The sequence below is a fragment of the Acipenser ruthenus genome, chromosome 4, assembly GCF_902713425.1.
Source record: "Acipenser ruthenus chromosome 4, fAciRut3.2 maternal haplotype, whole genome shotgun sequence".
NCBI classification, from domain to species: Eukaryota; Metazoa; Chordata; class Actinopteri; order Acipenseriformes; family Acipenseridae; genus Acipenser; species Acipenser ruthenus.
This window is the reverse complement of record NC_081192.1, coordinates 3863437-3883165: the sequence shown is the minus strand read 5'-3', so window position 1 is coordinate 3883165 and position 19729 is coordinate 3863437. Positions and strand designations below refer to the sequence as shown.

The 19729-nt window shown below is 38.3% G+C and overlaps 1 protein-coding gene across 2 annotated transcripts; it reads right to left on the bottom strand.

Moving 5' to 3' along the window:
• Nucleotides 1–317: 317 nt before the first annotated feature.
• Nucleotides 318–19322, bottom strand: mapk15 (mitogen-activated protein kinase 15). Of its 2 annotated transcripts, none has more exons than XM_059021439.1 (14): nucleotides 18600–19322; nucleotides 13312–13410; nucleotides 13186–13215; nucleotides 12012–12102; nucleotides 11120–11250; nucleotides 10307–10470; nucleotides 8828–8967; nucleotides 8264–8321; nucleotides 8016–8153; nucleotides 7376–7481; nucleotides 6935–7235; nucleotides 6461–6597; nucleotides 2973–3134; nucleotides 318–2062 (listed from the first exon to the last, which is right to left on the bottom strand). In XM_059021439.1, exons 1-14 carry the CDS (start codon nucleotides 18666–18668, stop codon nucleotides 1871–1873), a joined length of 1818 nt encoding a protein of 605 aa, XP_058877422.1. In that variant the 5' UTR covers nucleotides 18669–19322; the 3' UTR covers nucleotides 318–1870. The 2 variants fall into 2 exon arrangements, with proteins under 2 accessions (XP_058877422.1, XP_058877429.1); XM_059021446.1 differs by having other exon boundaries at nucleotides 318–2056.
• Between the last annotated feature and the right edge of the window lie 407 nt (nucleotides 19323–19729).

Below are 19729 nucleotides of genomic sequence, written 5' to 3'. Positions count from 1 at the left end.
ACGTCTAATTTGACTGTCCTCAAATAGGACGCAGCAGTTTGTAGCCAAAACAAAGGATTTCAATTTTTTTATGAAGAAAATATTGATTTAGAATGTAGCAAATTACATAAATACAGCTTGTGTTGTTTTATTTTTAAGAAACATGAATTTGTTACTTAACGGGTTAAACAGGTAAGAAATGATATACTGTACTCTGAAAATGTTGATGGTAGAAAGCATCACATTAACTGTTGATGTATGAAAGAACAAAAAGAAAATGCTGAGAATAAAAGTTAAATCTAAAGAACATGAAGAATTTTTCAAGACTTGGTTCCAAATTAAAATTAATTAAAACCCAACGAGAAGGCATTTATTGTGAGAGCAATAATTAACGTACATATTTACAAAAGGATTTTTTGAATTTGTGTGTTGTAAAAGAAAAATCATAAGAATACAATTACAAGAATTACAATGGTACAAAAGGAAATCAACACACCTTGCAAGGGAACTGCCGGATTTCACCCTGTAATGCTCAAGCATTTTTGCATGGAGAAAAGCTATATTTATTGAGCGGGTCCGGTTCCTTGTACCAAACACAAAATTAAAGATCTTGACTGCAACACATAATGTATGTCCTATGAAAATGTTGTTGTTCGAGTCAGGATTGCATGCATTACATTTCAGTCTAATACTTAAGGTACATGTTCTCTTATCTTAGGAAAAAAACTTAGGTGCGTTCATTTTATTTCTCAAGGAGCACTAAGTAGGGCATTTCATTAAGGTGTTAATTTAATTAACAATTGGCATCCTGGGATTATAAAATTATTTTATTTACAGATATTTTAGGACAATTTTATATTTTCTCAGTCTGTTACAGAATGAGTATACAGTGTCTGCTGCAACATGACACTGCAATAAACGAAAGCATGGCGGTTCTCCTGCCCAGACAGCTAGTGATTTGCAGTGACACGAGAACGAAAAGTAAAGGTTATACCCAATTTAGGTAATGTTGTTAAGACTACCTATGAAGAAGAAATAAACCTGGGCTCTGAAAGCTTACTTACTCCGTTGATCAGACTAGAGGTAAGAGAGACTGAAATATTTGTTGGAATAAACACTTTCAGGACATACAGAGCCACATTTTCAAATACCATTATATGCACCCCTGTCTGCAGATAGCACCACTGTTCCACAAAAGTGGAAAATTAAAATTACAATGGGAAAGCCCTGTCATTTAAGTATCTTGATGGTATCAATACAAACAAAAAGGCAGATAAAGGCCATATATAAACAATATAATCAATATTAACTCACATTTTACATTCCATAAGATATAGAAAAGGCACATTATGCTTTAACTTGTAATTTTGCTGACAGGTAAAATCGGTTAATGTAGATGTTACAAAAAGAGAGAGGGGGAACAATCCTTTTTTTGATTAATCCAAATGCATATTGTTCCACTATTTATTGCATAAATGTACATTTTGCCCACCAATGTATTTATTTGGTGGTAACCCCAGCTCCTGTCTGTATCAAATTATAACTGAATTAAACACAGGAATATGCAGGGCCTTTTTTACCCAAAATAAATAATTAAGAAACCTACTGCCACAGTACATCTTGGTGTTACACCTTTGTGCTGACTCTAGTGTACAGCGTTTCAGCAGTGTGCTCCTTAAGTTATGATCCCCATGAGTTTGTTCAGCAATGCCTGCAGTAAAACTAGATTTACTCCCCACTTCAAACCCCTGTTAAAGGCAATAGTGTTGCTGTTTACAGGGTAAATTCAGTTTTACTACTGGTAAAAGTATTGTTGACCTAGGATGATCTAGGATTCCACTGGTTGTCATTCCCTTAGCTGTTATGTCTCATCTCAGTCCCTTTACAGACACTACTGGTTGCTTGGGGCACGGAGCAGGTTTTGCAGTCCAGTTTTGCTAATGGTCCCGTAGGCCTGTGAGTAGCTGCCCAGCTTGGCTCTAGGATCTCCAGCGGCCCCTACGTTTGAGGTGGACTGGAACATCTTCTTACTGAACTTAGAGACAGGGCGGGCCTCTCTCGTTTGTGAATGGGACCTCTGGTTCTTCAACAAAAGATGAAGCAGAACAGTTAAAATAGATGACAATAAGCAAATGGTATAGTTTCTGTTTTTAAACTTCCTTTTTTTCAAATTGTGTATCTTTAATGACCTTACTGAAAAAAAAACAACAATAACAATTCACTTTTCTACAGCGCTTTTCATCACAAGGATCCCAAAGCATTTCACACACACGCACACACTCAGCAATTAAACCATTGCATTAAAAACAGTCTAATACAGAATTTGATAAAACAGAAATTTAAAAAAAGACATTAAAAAATGTGGATTTAATTGTAAAAATAAAAAATAAATTGTTTGTAGAAATAGAACAATTAAAGTCCAAAATAAAAATTGCATCAAATAAGAATTTTAAAAAGAAAATGCAGTTTTGATTGTAAAATTAAAAAAAAATAAGATAGAAAAGCTACTTTATAAAACATTTTCAATCTTGACTTAAAACCAGTAAGAGTCTCAACTTCCCTGACAGAAGAACGCACAGCATTCCTTTACAAGAAAAGGCCCTTTCTCCAATATAATTTTTATTCACCGAAGGAATAACCAGCAGCCCCACATCCTGTGATCTAAAAGTGCGGTTAGGAGTATACAGGATCAATTATTCCTGTAAGTAACTTGGTGCTAATCCATTCAGGGATTATAAATTAAAAGCAAAATCTTAAAACAACTCTAAACTGCACAGGGAGCCAGTATGTATAACAGAAACTGTCTATTATACAAGTACTGGCTGATGAAATGAATACTGTATATAACACTGACCTACACACCAGGTTTGCTACAATGTTCATTGCCTTGGAATGTGTGTCCTAAAAATACACTATACAAATTCAGACTATACTATTGTAAGTGAATGAGCTGCTATTATTATAGAGATACAAAACAACAAGTTTTCACTGACCAGGCGTGCAGTGGCCACTGTGATCCCTGCAGTGATATCCGGCTCGTCCTTCCTGATGAGGGGATTGTTCAAGCGATTCTGGGGGGTGTTAAAAGAGCGTGCTCGAGCAATGGGAGCACTCCGGCCTCGCTGCTGCTCTGCCCCTCTCCCAGCTGGATGATTCTGGGGAACAGAGGGAAGAAACAGTAAACAGAGGTTCCGTCTAATCTACTGCGATTAGAAAAAGAAACCATAGCAAAGTAGTACTGGCGGACTGTCAATCAAAACTCAAATTCGCAAATCACAGCTGACAGATTGTTTATCTGGAGGATAGACACAGAACGAGCAATAGGTCATGTGATTGCTCTGGTTGGAGATGTTATGCTACTAAAGGCGTCATTTCTTGAGACTGAACAGAACTGGACAACCTGATCTGGCAAAACCGCTCCAACTTCCTGCCGTGGAACGTGTTCTGCTTGTTCGGTCGAACAGCACAGTCTGCTCGAGGAGCAGTTCCACACTGTGAAACACAATGGAGCCCAGCAGGTACAGACATGGCCCAAAGTGGCATGATTTTTTAGGGATTGAGACAATTAAAAAAATAATTAATAATTAACATCATGTAATCAAAGAAACTACAGAACGATATCGCAAAAGTCTACCGGAAGCCAGCATAATAGTAGTACAGTATTTCATATTGGATTTCGAAATGCCACATTTTTAAATTGTTGTCAGTTTTTCATTAAGTATATGAAAAACCACAAAGTAGTATGTAATTCAATATGTTAAAGTAACATTATTCAGCAGGCTTTATTCGACTATGAAGCAAAAATATTTAATTTATATAGGGAAATGTAAAACTTTTGGCCATACTAGCTGTACTGCTAATTCACTGTATGCTATAGGTAAATTACAACTGGACATGCAATACTGGGAAAATGCAATAAACACAGCCTTGATTTACGATGGTCTGCACTGTCTGTATACGAGATTTTGTATATATTTGACCAATAATATTAATGTTATATTTTTTTACATATTCAGTGCTTGAAGTAAGCTTTTTATTTTAGGCACCAGCAGGCTCCTATTTTTTTATGGTCACCAGAAAGAGAAAATGGTTGCCCATAACTGCATTGAAATTTATTAAATATAAATAAAAAAAACTAATTGTTCAAAATAATATAATATTACTGTATACATTTTTAACTTAAACAATAATGTGCATCTCTAAGTATGTTTTGTATATGCAATACGTTTGCAGATTTGTTTTTCTGCACAGAAGTAATTTCGTTACTACACTTGCTTACAATACCTGCAGTACATTACCCAGATTCATTAACTAATCAGCTGAACTGTTGGCACCATGATGGCTGAAATCTCATGTGAACTTTTGGTTGAACACATTCAGAACTTAAACTCCAAAGTCGTGGGGTTAAAATTTGAACTGTGTTCTTCTGTAATTTCTGACTCATTTGCTTCATTTGTATTTCTGCTGCTTAGAGATATTGGTGTAACTTTCTTTGTCTGAAATAAAAGTATTTCAGTATTTTTTGTTGTCTGTCTGAAGACATTTTATAAATCTTCTAATTGGTTTGCATGGACCTCTGGGTAAGTTGGTGCGCATGCACATAGCCTCGGCGCCGCTGAAAACAGACAGCTGTCAGACAGTGTTTCCATTTGTAATTGACGTGCTTTTAATTGTAACTACCGTACACTGTATAAGTAATTTTCCCAAAATGACAAGGAGTTGTGTGGTTGTGGGGTGTCATGTGTATACCTTCTGTAGATACTATTTCTGTCAGCACAGCGATTGCCCAAACGTTCGCAAAGTACCAGCTAACTTGGGAAAATGTGGCCTCGACTTGCACAGATCATACATGCCAGGGACATTAAACTTAAACAGAAACCAGAACTGCTATGCATCGTATTCCACATGTAAAGTGTGTATACTGATATTGTTACCGATGTTTCAATTAAAAACTATTTATTACCGATGTAAAATAAACTCAGAAAAATTTAAAGATAAAAACAAGATAGTAAGCAATCAAATAACAGTATATATTTAAAAAATGAAAGATAAAAACCAAAAATGCGGAACACTGTATCATAAATAAAAAAAAAAGATGAATTGTTGTTAAACTTTATTTTCAACAAGTATTGTAGCAATCCGTGCAATTATGTTTTGTACTGTGTTTCTAGTGTTGCATAGTGTAATTCCTGCTGTATTGTGTCCGCCTCACGAAATTCCGCCTTAACTAACAGATGGTAAAAACGCAGTATTTAAAAAATAAAAAAAATGACATGCTTTTGGGATATTCATTTGTTAAGTGTGTTCATAGAATGATGTTTTCGCTTATGAGTTGTAACGAATGCATTTGTACTGTGGGCTAAAGTTTGGAGATGCACATCTCCAAATGTGATTTTTTTATAGAAACATTTTCATAGTAACTTTTGTACTTGATAACATTAATTTAAAAATCCATTTGATGCCTACGATTAATATTGTAGCGAAATAGGTTAACCCAGGCAGGCGCATCACACAGGGCGAGGCAATCCACACACAGACGGAGGGCGGCGCGAACCCGGGACCTCGTGCACTAAAGCACAGCGCCGATACCGCTGTACAAAAGAGCCGGCTCCCTTGCAAGGAGCGTATATCGGGCTTATGTCTTTGTGTGTGATTACGTCACCTACCAGCCCTGCTGCTGCCTTCCCCCGTGCACGCTACAATACGTTTTGTGACTAATTTAAACCTATTAATTACATAATTGATTTATTAAAATGTTTGGATATACTGTTATTTGATTACTTACTGTCTTGTTCACAGTCATCTTAAAATAATGTTAGAATATGTTTTGTTGGAAAATAAAAAAGAAATATATATATTTTTTTGACTGATTCAGATTTTTCCGCCGAGGTATGTATTATCAAAAGGTTCTTTTTAGGTTGTGCTGCAACAGTGCTGTGCATTTCTCTTTTTTTTGGGGGGGGGGGGTGTGTGTGTGTCTGCTTAACAGTCTTGCACCAGGGCCCAGTAAATCCTAGTGCCGGCACTGAGGGAATTGATAAACTGGGGTACATTTTTACCTTGAATATGTTCAGTGTCTGGAACAACATTATAACTCACGTCAAGAAATTGATATTGTTTAGATATTAATAGGAAAACAGAGTGTAAGCAGAGTTCACAAAGTTAAGCTTCACACACATGCAGTTTGGTAGGATAGAAGACAGGCACTCATTAGTGCGAGTGAGACAAGCTTACCTGAATCCTCTCCTGACAATAGACCATCTCTGTACCAGAGCTATCTCTCAATGTTTAAACTGCTGATGTGTAAGTCTTGAAAATTGGAATCAATAATATTGGAAACTTACTAACATTGCATTTGGTATGCAATGAGTTTCCTTACAAGTCCTTAACCTTTCCTAATCCACCGTTGACAGTCTCACTGTGAATCTGAACACTGCCTATGACCCTTATATTAGTGGTGTTAAAAGCTCCCTGTACTCACAAAGGCCCCCTTCGAGCTCTCTGCTGCGGGCGGTTGTACACCCATGTTCTCGTGGTTCGCTTGGACAGGCTTCCTGCTCACTGATGCACTGCGCTGGTGAGGGGGCCCTGGGGGATTCTGGGTAGGTCTGGTACCATCTGAACAAAGGGATACAAACAGGGTTTCTTTTTTTAAAAGCGTGAAACTGGATTAGAAAACATTTTCACTTTATTACTTTTCTTTATATTGCAGTCTACTATTTTAATTGTTTTTGTTCTATCCGGTTTGACCACTCAGTTCCCTAGTGCCCAGCTTTCATTTCTTTATATCTCACTGATACATGTCAGACCCTATTTTATTGATCTGACAGCCAGTGAATCTAAAGACTGCTGAAATGTAAATCATTCAAATTGGCCCTGCTCTGGAATGAGACATCTGAAATGAGAAGTACTGCAGCAGTGCATTTAATTCAAGCGCTATTCTAGTAAGACTCACTGTGTAGGGCACCGTAGGAGGTGGGGCTGTGTGGGACATGGTAGGAGGTTGGGCTGTGTGTGATAGGGTTGTATACAGTCTTGTTTTCTTGGGGACTGGTGGCAGGGCTGGTCCCAGGTTTCTCCCTCTGTGGCTGAACCCCAGGCGGGGGCAGTGCAGCTGCTGGTGCCGGGGCAGGTTTAGGAGCGGGAGGCTGGGGGGCATTGTTCTCTTGGGGTCCTTCTTCACGTTTGCCCTCTGCAGCTGCCTTTAGCTGAGCTCTAAGCTGGAGCCGCAGGCTTGACTTCCTGTCCAAGATCATCTGGGAAAACATGAGACATTTATTTTACCTGCTCTTGAACACAGATCTTAAACTTTCTTGATACCAAAGATTACGTCCATGTATGTATGTAGTTTATTGTGACATTCCTGTTGCTTTATGAAGAACAGGATTGTGCTCACCTCGTACAGCTTGTTGCGATACTCTGCCACGGAGAGCTGGGTGTCGTCGTCCACGGGGAGAACCACGTCATAGTCCAGGCTGGGTTCATTCACAGGGTTGTGGAACCTGCATTGAGAAACCATGGCACACTGAGGATTTAAAAAACTCTATACATACTGTTTGAGAGTGGCCTCATTCTAAAAATAAGAGCATATTTTACAATGGAACATGTTCCTTGGGAGAAAATATTTAAACATAATGTTCATGATAATCAGAAGGAACATTGGACAGCTCTTCTTTGCGTAATTCATGAGGGAAGGTCTGAGCGAGCGAGTTAAGTAACGCAGCAAGCTTGCTAGCAGTGGATGGGAGATAAAGTTTTGGGGGTGAGGTCTTATTACATCTGTGTTTTACAAATGTACTGCTGTCATGCAGAGTTACTGTATATACACAATACATTGTAATGCATGCAGCCTCTAGCTGGTGTTAGTTTTGTTACATGGATTTCCCTGCTAGGTTTGCGTGCAGTGTCTCTCGTACCCGCGCACGTAGGGGTGCTCCATGCAGTTACTGTATGTAATGTGCAGTGCCTCTCGTACCTGCGCACGTAGGGGTGCTCCATGCAGAGTTACTGTATGTAATGTGTAGTGTCTCTCGTACCTGCGCACATAGGGGTGCTCCAGAGCCTCGTCTGCAGTGAGACGCTTGTCTGGGTTAAACACCAGCAGCCTGCTGATCAGATCCAGGGCGTCTGGGGGTGTTGAGGGAGGAAGCAGCTCCTCCAGGGGAACTCGAGGCCTGAAATCAATAGAGGTTAGAAATGACCCACCTGTTTGAGTGGAGGGGATGAAAAGTCACCTCCACGCTGACCATTAGGAAGCACCAGTAAATGAGTCAGTATCACTTACCGAGACAGCATTCTCTGTATAACTGAGCCTCCATAGTCTGATTTTATTGACACCACGTCTGAAATGGAAAAAAAAAACAACAACAAAAAAACAGAATATTAAGGGTCGTTCATAATTATCAAGCACACAAATAAACTACAAACCTATTAATGGTATTAAGTAATAACTTCTATGCATTGCTAACATTTGGGAGGTTGCCTGGAGATTAACTGGCTTATTCCCATCTCCAAAATGTGAGTACAAATTCAGTTTTCCTTTTCACAGTTTGATTTGATGCCTGATAAAACCTGGAATGCAGAGGACCACATACCAAGAAGTCATGTCAAGTGCAATGGTGAGTTTTTAACTACAGTATGTCATCATATATTTATTTTCAAAAGCAGTACATAGCCCCAAACTACCCCCAAAAATTACTCAAATTCTGGACGGCCCTTTAGGAAAATAGATAATTGAGCCAATACACAAGAACTAAAAACTAGAGGCACTCTTTATAATCGAGATGCAACAACAAGAAATACTTTTTTTAGGAGTAGAATGTATCAGCCTAATCTGATTTGCCTTTACCTTCGTTGGAGGGTGGTGCAATGACACTCAAGATCTTCTCGATCTGGTTGATCGTGGACGTGCCGGGGAACAGAGGCTTTCCCAGCAGCATCTCTCCCAGGATACAGCCCACACTCCACATGTCAACTCCCTTTGTGTACCTGCAGCGCTCAACAACATGAACAAAATGAGCCGAGCACAAAATGTGACATTTCATAGATACTGGACCAAAACTGGATCAAAATTCTCAACAAAAAAGTGCAGGTACTCAAGCGCAGCCAGATGGAGCAGACCTGTGGTTCAGTTTTTTTTTCCTACACATAAACATTTAACAAATTGAGACAATTTGAGTGACAATGAATAAATAATTTTAAAATGTATACATATAGGTACACAATACATTTTTTAATACAAAATAAGCCTTACAAAATAACTGATCAATTATAACCGATTCACCATAAACAAGGAAGCTGAAAATCCTGAAAGCTTTGTACCCTCTGCTTGTATCACTCAGTCATGTACTGTAATATAACACAAGTTAAACCTTAAATAAGTATTAAGAAGTGTTATTACTCTATATAGTAACTGCTGTAGAGAAGGAATTTTGTTTCATGATATCCTAAAAAAGGAGGTTATAAAAAATGGTATAAAAAAAACCAACTGCTATGAAAAAATTATACAAAAAGGTCTAAGTCAAACAATCCACAATAGGGGCTGAAATACCCCGCTAATATTTAATGTCACAGGCACTACTCTTTAAAACATCATGAACTTGACTTGGCCATTTTAATCTGCATAGCATTCTCAGCAATCATCCCTGTACTTTCCAGACCCTGGATGCTCACCTACAATGGAACCTGGCCATGCTACAACAATAGCCTTGGATTAGAACATATATGCCTGTATTTTATTTATTTATGTTTTTGTTTATTACTTCTAATAATAAACTGGAGACAAAAAATAGGTGTTTTGCAAGATTTTTTAAAAATTATCATTGCTCTGACAAATTGATAGAAATAAATACAATACCTAAGCTAAAGTACATTACTAACGTATTGCAGTGAAATAAAACAAAAACTACTTCCACTTTCCTGTTTCAATCACTTTCTGCCCAATTTCCAGTAATTAAAACATATTTTATGTTTTTCTGTAAAAGTTATTTATTTAAGCACACGCAGACCAATGTAATGTAAAGCATCCAGAGATGATAAATAACAAAAGCTAGAAAAGGCACAGCCTTACAAACTTTTTTTGATGATTCTTGCACAATCATTGTTTTACCTTAATAATTCTACAGGTGTAATAACTTACAATGATGCATCTTATAAATCTTTACAGTACCTATGTGGGGAATCTTACTGCAGGCCCTCTACTGTGCATATAATATTGTGCAGTACAGTTCTACCAATACACCGATAAAGCGCACAATGCTACTGTCAATATGTGCAGCCAGTCTGATATCTTGATGAGCGCCAATGCAAAACTAAAACTGGGAGATACCTTGAGGAGGCGAGGAGAATCTCTGGCGCGCGGTACCACCGTGTGGCCACATACTCCGTCAGAGCAGGGTTCCCAGGATCCTCCTGGATCTGGTAGAGTGAGCGGGCCAAGCCAAAGTCACACAGCTTCACAAAGCAATCTGTGTCCAGTAGGATATTGGAGGGCTGAGGAGGGGGAGTCAGAAACAGAAGGGATTATTTAACGCAGATCATACTGCAGGTAAGGCTGGGCACCAAGACAATCCTATACAGACCAATAATCAGACCATTAATGAAACACATTCCTGAAAAGGGAACAGGCATAACATGTCTTTTGTTTGAATGTGAAAGAAGGCAATGTAGAGAATTCACTGTGAGGTTGGAAGGAGGTCAGCGTCTGTTGTGAGATCAGACTGCCTGGCTCCTAGATGCCTGCCTCACCCACCACTTTCCTGTTCTGCAAGTGTACTACCTGGGGCTCATGCCTGCTTACAGAAGCAAACATCTATATTTACACCTTTATTCCATTTTCCCTTATTAACAAAGTTGGCAATCTCCACCATATTATGGTAGAAAAAAGAAAAGAAAATGTGAAGTTTGGGATTCAAAATACCAGACATACCAATCCTTAATAACACCCACAAAAAATACAGTATTACACTGCATTTTTAAGCAATTTGTTGCATAACACTATAGATTTTGCTACAAAACAGTGCATTTGCTGTTTTTTTGGTTTTTTTTAACCAATAAGTTTCCAGATTTCATACTTGTGTCCTAGTGGTAGGTTAAAGAGATTGACCTGTTTTTTTCAGGCTGGCAGGGAGGGGTAAGGTACCTTTTGATCCCTGTGGATGACATTGCCCGAGTGCAGAAACTTGGTGGCTTTCAGCAGCTGGTACATGACATAGCGCTTGTGAATATCCTTCAGCAGATTGCCTTTCTTAATCACAGCATGCAGGTCTGTCTCTGCAGTTCAGAAAAATAATGAATGTAGAAAAAAAAAAGAAAATGAGTGACACAAATACAAATTTGCTCACAGGCTAGGAGGCTCCATGGATTTGCAATAGGAACCTGTGATAGAGTATTGAATTTTATATATGTAGATTGTGATTAACATTTAACTGGTTAACTGGCAATTGCACTAAACACAGAGGTAACCAAACCCATGTGTCTAAATCCAGCTGCACTGCAATACAGTAACACAGCAGCACAAGAGTAGTTGTGGATTTTTCTAAATTATAACATTCTACTGAATATGTAAAGGAGAGAATAACTGTGCACAGTAGATAGTCAATTGAATATACAGGCTTGTCTTGCAGTTACATAAAAGAATAAGTGAAATAGAGGCTATGCAGTGGTCTGAAATGCAACGTCATCAGATTATCAATCTGGTCATGTCTTCAATACAAATGTTTTAAGTAATAATAATAATAATAATAATAATAATAATAATAATAATAATAATAATAATAATAATAATAATAATACTACATTTCACTGCAGCCCTAGCCCTATGGCAATACTGATAAGTGCTTAGCTGGTAGTGTGCCTTGATAACACAGCACATTAACTGGGTTTCTGCAAGACTGGCACAGCCTTCAACATGCTGCAAGTCACAGTAAAATGAACAATGCACAGCCAGCACATCCATTCTGCTTCCATAGTAAAAAAAAGAATTTCTGACACTTCACTACACAAAAAGTGATTCAATATAATTTTTGAATTACCCATGTACTCAAAAACCAGGTAGATGTCCTTGTCATTCTGAGCTCTGATGACATTCTGCAGTTTGACAATGTTGGGGTGCTCTCTAAACTCCTGAAACACACCAAGCGTAAAACTGTCTCACATTACTATTGATGTATCCGTTTTGTGAGGAAAGATCACAGTACAAAGCTACACAGCTGGCAGGGTTGAACAACATCACAATAGGAATTTACATTCAATTGTAATGCGCATCATATGATATGAATAGTTTGTGCACAGTCATGTGCACAAACTAGGAAGCACAGACCAGAATAAAGTTAATTCCATGATAACCCACACAATCCAGTTAATCTGATAGGTAACCTTTCCTATAGCCCTGTAGCCAGCAAGGAATTTGTTTCCCCTCCAAACAATAGAACAATTGTAAGTGACAAACAGAAAAAAGCCACCACCTCAACACAGCTAGAATCCATAATGCTAATCCACATAAACAGTAAACAACTGGTATTATTCCAGAACTAGCTTTTATTCAACAGGAGTGATTCCAAAAAGAAATGGCTACTGCATTGTGTTGAGTAATGACATTAACTACTGTAGCTTTATTCAAACATTTATTTTATTGCATACTCGTGGGGTTGCTATCAATATTTTAGCAGCTTCGGCCTTTAGAGTAATTATAGGTTTTATAAACTATTATTTGTATTCATGTAAAGTAGAAGGGTCAAATGATTCAATACAGCTTAACACAATGTATTTACTAATAGACATTTTGTGTCCTGCAATGTAGCTTTAAGACAGCCTGTTAGCATACTGAGACACACAGCAGTGACAAGTTTGCCTGTTTTTTTTTTACTCATTCTTAGTATAGTATTATTTTGTGTTTCTATAAAAACAAGTATAAGTTGGTAACCAAATACTGTATAAAAATAAATAATTGCAAATGCTGCTGGTCTGCAAATCTTTTTCATGAGAGTTAAGATATAGGGTTATGGTTCTAAGTGTGTAATGCATACATTGTTTATTTTCACAGAATTCATTACCGTAGCTGAAAATCAATACCTGTACTTTGAAAACACTGCATTTTCTTCAATTTGCACATTGAAGCAAGTGAAACTCTGCTTATCTGACCTGATGACTTGACACACGCAGTACACTGGACCCATGCTGAAGGAGACCTTAAAATGTAATTCTTACCTGAAGGAACATTATTTCCCGGAACGTTCTCTGCAAAAAAAAAAAAAAAAAAATTACATCACATAAGATTTCCCATTAACAAGCACAATTCCACTGGAAACGACATTGTTTTGCTACCATATCTACCTGGGCATCTGTCCTGTTTCTGAAAGCATCAAATATTTTCTTCACTGCAACGATCTCCCCAGTCTTCCGATCTATGCCTTTCCACACTATTCCATATGCCTACAAAATCACAGGGTGCACGCAAGAGTGAAATTAGTCATTGTAAACCAAAAATGACATTTCATTTCTGATAGTTTTACAGAGTGCAGAGCTTGGGCCTACAATACTCCAACACATACAGTAATGGAAACATCTGTGCTTTTTGCGTTTATGCTGTTCACAAGTGAATGAGAGTATGAAAATTCAAAATATTTAAAAAGTAGTCTGATCCTTTCCCACAACAGCTCATTTGAATAAACATCTTGAGTCCTTCTCTTCAAAAAGACAATACCACAGTGGTACAATACTATTCACAAGACTACTCGATTTAAATACCTTATAAATAAACAAACATCATACAAAACTCCTGCCTGCTATTGAGCTATGTGGTTTCCGAGGCTGGATATACTGTTATTCCATGACAGATATGTTACAGTATCTTTGTTCTTGGTTGGCAGCTGCTAACCCTAGGTTCATAACAATGCAGTGGATGCCCATCTGCAGCAGGAACATAAACTTTGGATTCTTTCAATGTGCTCTGCGCGACAGCAGTGACCAGGCATGCAGCTTACTCCTGTTATAGACTTTTAATCCACGCCATCATCGTCCTACTTCATAATGGGTTCATAATGGCTGTGGCCACGTCTATTTTCGCTACAGCACTCACAAAGTGGACATTACATTTAACATTTAAAATTAAATTTATAATTTTAAAGTAACTGTAGCTAACAAAATAGATAATTCCATAACATTTCTCCACACCATGCACATCTATTCATTTTATAGGTCTTAAATGTGCAGTTTTGAAAGAAAACATGATATCTGGTCTGGTACTTCCTGGGTTATTTGGTCGATTGACGGACATGCTTTCCTAAGCAGTTTTTCATCCTTGCTAGGACAATGAAATATCAAGTAGCCTATATTACAGAATGTATCATATTACTATAACAAAACTAGATGTCAAGAAAGATAAAGTAGTACTGTAAACAGCACTGCACAGATACTGCCCAGGGATGGAAATCATTGCATAGCAGTTTCACCCATTTCAGGTTTTACTACGAGCTTGATTAGCCCAGAGGGTTTAGGTATCAAGTTCAGGTGTGTCTTCTTAATAACCTCATTGTGAATCCAGGAATGGATCAAAGTGCTATGCAATGGGAGTCTTATTTCATTTCCTGCTCCCATTTGGGATCTGTTTACTCCATTCACATTAGTCATCAGTAATGGAACACTAGTTTTTGAACAGACTCCACATAACCCCAGTGTTTATTTGAAGGTGTACCCTCAGCAAACATTTGTTTGGGACTGTGTAAAACCACCCCTGACTATCTGATCAACTATTCAGTCAATAAAATAACCCACTGCTAGAGCCTATTGAATGCTTCTACAATGTTTCTTTTCAAGCTTAAAATACTATTTAACTCTTTCAGGTACAAGGGTCATATGTGCTTGTGACAGAGACAGAATGATTCTTGGTGATAAACCTCCTTCCCGCCCTGTGAGGATGCTGTGTAAAGGGAACAGAGTGCCCTGGACTGGATGGCCAGACAATTCATTCCCAGGGTTAGACGGAAGTTGGTCATCTAGAAAGGGGGTGGGGCTACGATACACTAAATCATCGACCAGGAAGGGAAACGACGTGGCAGCCGTGGATTGGAGGAGCGGTTGCACTAGTTAACAAAGGGGGCATAGCGAAGTGATCTGTTCCTGGTTATGGTTAAACACTAAACCGGAAGGAGACCTGTATTGTAATCGTCAGTTTTTTGCTTGTTTGTCGTGTCTAAAAACTTTGTTTGTTGTTATTAGATGGCTAACACGATCCGGAGCTGTCGCTAAAGCCAGCACTAAACCCGGACAACACTTCACTATTGTTTCATGAATAACTGTATTTACACCACGAGCACTATCACACTCACTGTGGACTTGTGTTTGTGTTTTGTGTTATGCTGGGTGTTTAGGAACAGGACTGTTATTATTTCAGGACCAACCCGTAGATTAAAAGCAGAGCAATACACGCCACTGTATTGCCTGTTAGCATTGATATTGTTTGCTGTATTTGAGTCATCAGACCATTGGATTTACAAATAAAATATCATTGCACCTGGATTATCGTTGTCTGTCGGTTCATTGATCACTGCTGCATTCCTGCACCTGCACACTGTTAACCACTTTGCCACAGTGCCCCACAAATAAAAAGGATGCTAACTTTCTTATTGTTGCAGTGAGGTGCACAAAACAGGTTTTTAATGTACTGACAGGTTGGATCTGGTCATCCAGATGGTCAGTTTCCTCGTGCTACTTGAGTCACTCTCCAATGTATTTTAAGAGAAACTGTTTGAACAACCGCTTAGTTCCTTGTGTACCTGTGTCTTAAACATCGCGTACAGTATAGTGATGCGTGTATTAAAATTGGCAACAAAAAAACCTGAGTACACAAGAAGCAGCATGACTGACTGCTGAACAAAGACGTCACTGCCTGAATACACAAACAGTAATGTGACTGACTGCCGAGAAAAGACAAATCAAAACGTTACTGTCCGATCTCGAATCATCCATGACATACAGGCAGCCATTTTTAAAGAAGCGTCATTAGCTTCCTGAGGAATTCAAAGAGAAGTTTTTACAATCTCAGCATTTCTAACAAACAGTTCAGCTTGGACAGATTGGAAATTCTGATCAGACCACTGTATTTTTTGACATGCCAAGAAATACCATAATTCACAGAGTGGGAGAAAAACAGGTCTGGTAATCCCGACTGGAAATGAGAAGCAGCACATAACTGTAATGCTCTGTGTGACAGCAGACGGCCGCAAACTGCCTCCATTTGCGTAAATGAGGTTGTATCTTTGTAAATGCATCTTTATTTGATGTTTTATTTTTTCCTCAAATTGAGGGTGGGAAATTTGGGCTGCGTCTTAAATTCGAGGGAATACAGTACTTTACATTTTCGTGTTAATGCTCATGATAGCTCTAATTTTCTATTTACAACTTTGGTGAGAGGATACGATGTAACATTCATTTTAAACCAATCATGGAAAATAGGCATCGATTCAGAGGGGTTTTTTTATATATATAATTAAATATGTATTTTACAGCCTAAACCGGTTTAATGTTGATCTACCTGGTCAAGTTTGGTTTCTCATTTAAGCATGTGTATTACTTGGATTCTGTTGCACTTTGACCCTTTAAGTCTCACAATTCTTTCAGGTATGGAGAACTATGCTCTTAAAAGTAGATTTATTTTTTTCTAAGATCTTAGGAGATATTTGTTTGACCTGGCTTTTGGACATTCAGTTTTTCTCAGAAATCCTACACCTCCTTTGAAAAAACTCTATGATGCTTGCAGGAACAGCACCTTTTTAAAAAGTCTATTTTCCCCCCTGTATTATAAAGAAGGAACAAATAAAACCACACTAATTTGTACCACAGACATCAATGTTATTCCTAAACTGCCAATTTCATAAGAATCAAAACCCTTTGTGACACAAACTACATTTTTATAGAGCCAGTGATCTCAGGCTGCAAAAAAAATGTGATCTGTAATCATCGATGGTGTGTTTTAAATCACTAATACAGTTTAGGTCCACTCCACAATGTAGACAATTGTTAAACAATTGTTAAATATGTAACAAAAAAGTTAAACTACTTTTTTGTTACATATTTATGAACAATCCTATACCATATACTTTATTATTATTTGTTTATATAGCAGACGCCTTTATCCAAGGCGACTTACAGAGACTAGGGTGTGTGAACTATGCATCAGCTGCAGAGTCACTTACAATTACCTCTCACCCGAAAGACGGAGCACAAGGAGGTGAAGTGACTTGCTCAGGGTCACACAATGAGTCAGTGGCTGAGGTGGGATTTGAACCGGGGACCTCCTGGTTACAAGCCCTTTTCTTTAACCACTGGACCACACAGCCTTTATACCTTATACAGCATATTGTAAGGGGAGGAAAAAGCAATTAAAGTCAGCCCTAGTTTAATTAAAGGCAAACCAGGTTAGACTGTTTATAAATATAAATATAGGTTCATGAATACATTGGGAAGGAAAGTTGTGTTGCAAAATACTGGTATTGTTCAAATGTTGGAGGAATGAAAACAATTCTAAGAATAAAATTCTGATGGTTCGAGTTACTTTGAGCCTTCATTCTGACAAGGTAAGACACACAGACAAATATACACTACAATAATACTGCAGCGGTGGGTGCAGGCGGACCGGCTTTGTCTGTGGCTGTATTGCATTCCAGAACTCTTAACTTGTGGGGCTTGAATGCTTGCACCATGCAGCAGGGTGAGGAACATGACAGTCTCTTACTTTGTTGTTAGTTAAAGGTCAGTGTGGGCTGATTGGTCGAAGCCTCACATACTTGTAAGTTTGTGTGTTCTGTGTCTGGGTCTGAGGGAGTATAAAAGAGGATGCATCAGGTGTGTGTGTGTGTGGATTCAGAGTGGAGAATCGAGTGCTGTGTTACTTGCTGTGTAAATCTGCTGCTGCTGCAAATAAAGAGCCTGCCAGCTATTGAACCGTGCTCCGTCAAGACTGCCTTCTTTTTCCGATAGCAATTTCATCCAGTGCTACAATACTTTACTGCATGGTTTTACTTTTAGCTCAACATGCATGCATGAGTTACACATTCATGATGTCATAAACTTAAGCCCCTTTCACACTGGCATGCTCACACGGGACCCGGTGTCATGCGGGTCGGCTACACGATTTCACATTGCTCTTGATAAAGCAGGGTTGACCTGGGTGACAGACGCAAGTACACAATACGCGTATCAATGCACCGGAAGCAGCTTGTTACAGACGCTTCTATCCAAGCTTCTCTGGATTGAACTGTCAGCCCAAATGTTGATTAGAGCAAATGTTTCTTCATCTCTGCTGCAATCTGGCTCATAGTGTGTCTCAAGCAACAAAAATAAATTAGAATAAACAGAAATGTTCCTTGTGGAAGTGAAACCTTCACACAGGCGTGGCTGTCATGCATTTTGTCTCACTCTACCTGGGTCAATGTCGACCCACATCCTGAGATGGATCGCTGGGACCCATCTTAACCCGGGTATGACCCAGGTGCATGGTTTCACACTACCTGGGATTGTGACCCGGGTAGCCAGAACCCAGGTGGGAGTGCCAGTGTGAAAGGGGCTTTATTGTTGCTTTTTACTGAAAATTGCACAATATGTTTAATACACAAATTACTTACCCCTTTCCCAAGTCTCTTCTTTATTTCATACTTCTGAGAAATATGGTCCTCCACTTCAGACACATTCATCTTGTATTCAATAGTTACTTGTAGTAATACAATAATGTTTATACTATATATTCCTCTAAACCGACTTCAACTGTAGCATATACGTGCTCTACAATACTAAGGTTGAATGTATATAGGTCATAGTTGAAAAGCTATCATTTAACTATTAAAAAAAGGCAACGTTAAAAATATAAGCGTATGTTAAATAAAAGCGTTGCCGATGTCCCTTTAAAAACCTAAGCCGACCTTAGTACATTGCATCACACGTTGCAAAACAGAATAAAAACAGTCATCGATGTTTTCTTTGTTTCATTAAATTTGTACACAAAGCACATTCCGTGACACTTGACTTACAGTACGTTACTACATCTTTTTTATGCGCAGTGTCGTTTAGTTTAACAGCAACAGTGTTTTCCGGTCTTTTCCTTGTTCGGTTCTGTTGAGGATATCAAGAGTTTCCGAACTTTCTTTTCTAGTTACTCGTGAATTTTCAAGGCTCTTTCTAGACCGATCTGCTCGGCGATATTATATTAATGCATTCTGTTTTTTTTTTTGTTTTGGTCTATTTGCACGTTTGGTATGCCTTTGTCTTCTGGGATACAAACGGCAAGGTTTTCTTTCCTTGTTGTTTTTGTTGTCCTGGAGACGCGACGAAGCAGCCTGACCTGCTCGCGAGGACGCTCTTAAAGGGGCCGCACACTGCTTTCTCACCATCATCAACCTGCACACTATTTGCATTGGAGGGAATACGAACATTCGAAAATAAGTTTTTTTAAACTATTAAAGGCTATAAAGCAGAAGGTGGCTAAAATGCCAGTCAAGTTCAGTTAGGCAGGGAGCAAGTGCAAATATGTAATGGGCATTACTCTTAGCGAATCAATTGTCACATGTGTACTGTAAAATGTTACTCATAGCGATTCAATTGTCACATGTTTACTGTAAAGTTAAAAATGTAGGGTTCAATGTAAAAAAAACAAACAAACATTTTTTTCTAACAGGAAATAATAGTAAAGATTTAAGTTTGCTACATTATTATAGCAAACAATCATATGTAATGTTGTTGAAGCTGACAATGTTGTTGA

Bases quoted from the DNA above. Each gene is read 5' to 3' on its own strand.
- mapk15 (XM_059021439.1), bottom strand. From the start codon at position 18,668: ATGAATGTGTCTGAAGTGGAGGACCATATTTCTCAGAAGTATGAAATA. The intron at 10,471-11,119 runs GTACCTTACCCC...CCCCCTCCTCAG, and splicing joins TCATCCACAGGGATCAAAAG to CCCTCCAATATCCTACTGGA. The intron at 7,482-8,015 runs GTACGAGAGACA...TTCTCAATGCAG, and splicing joins GAGCACCCCTATGTGCGCAG to GTTCCACAACCCTGTGAATG.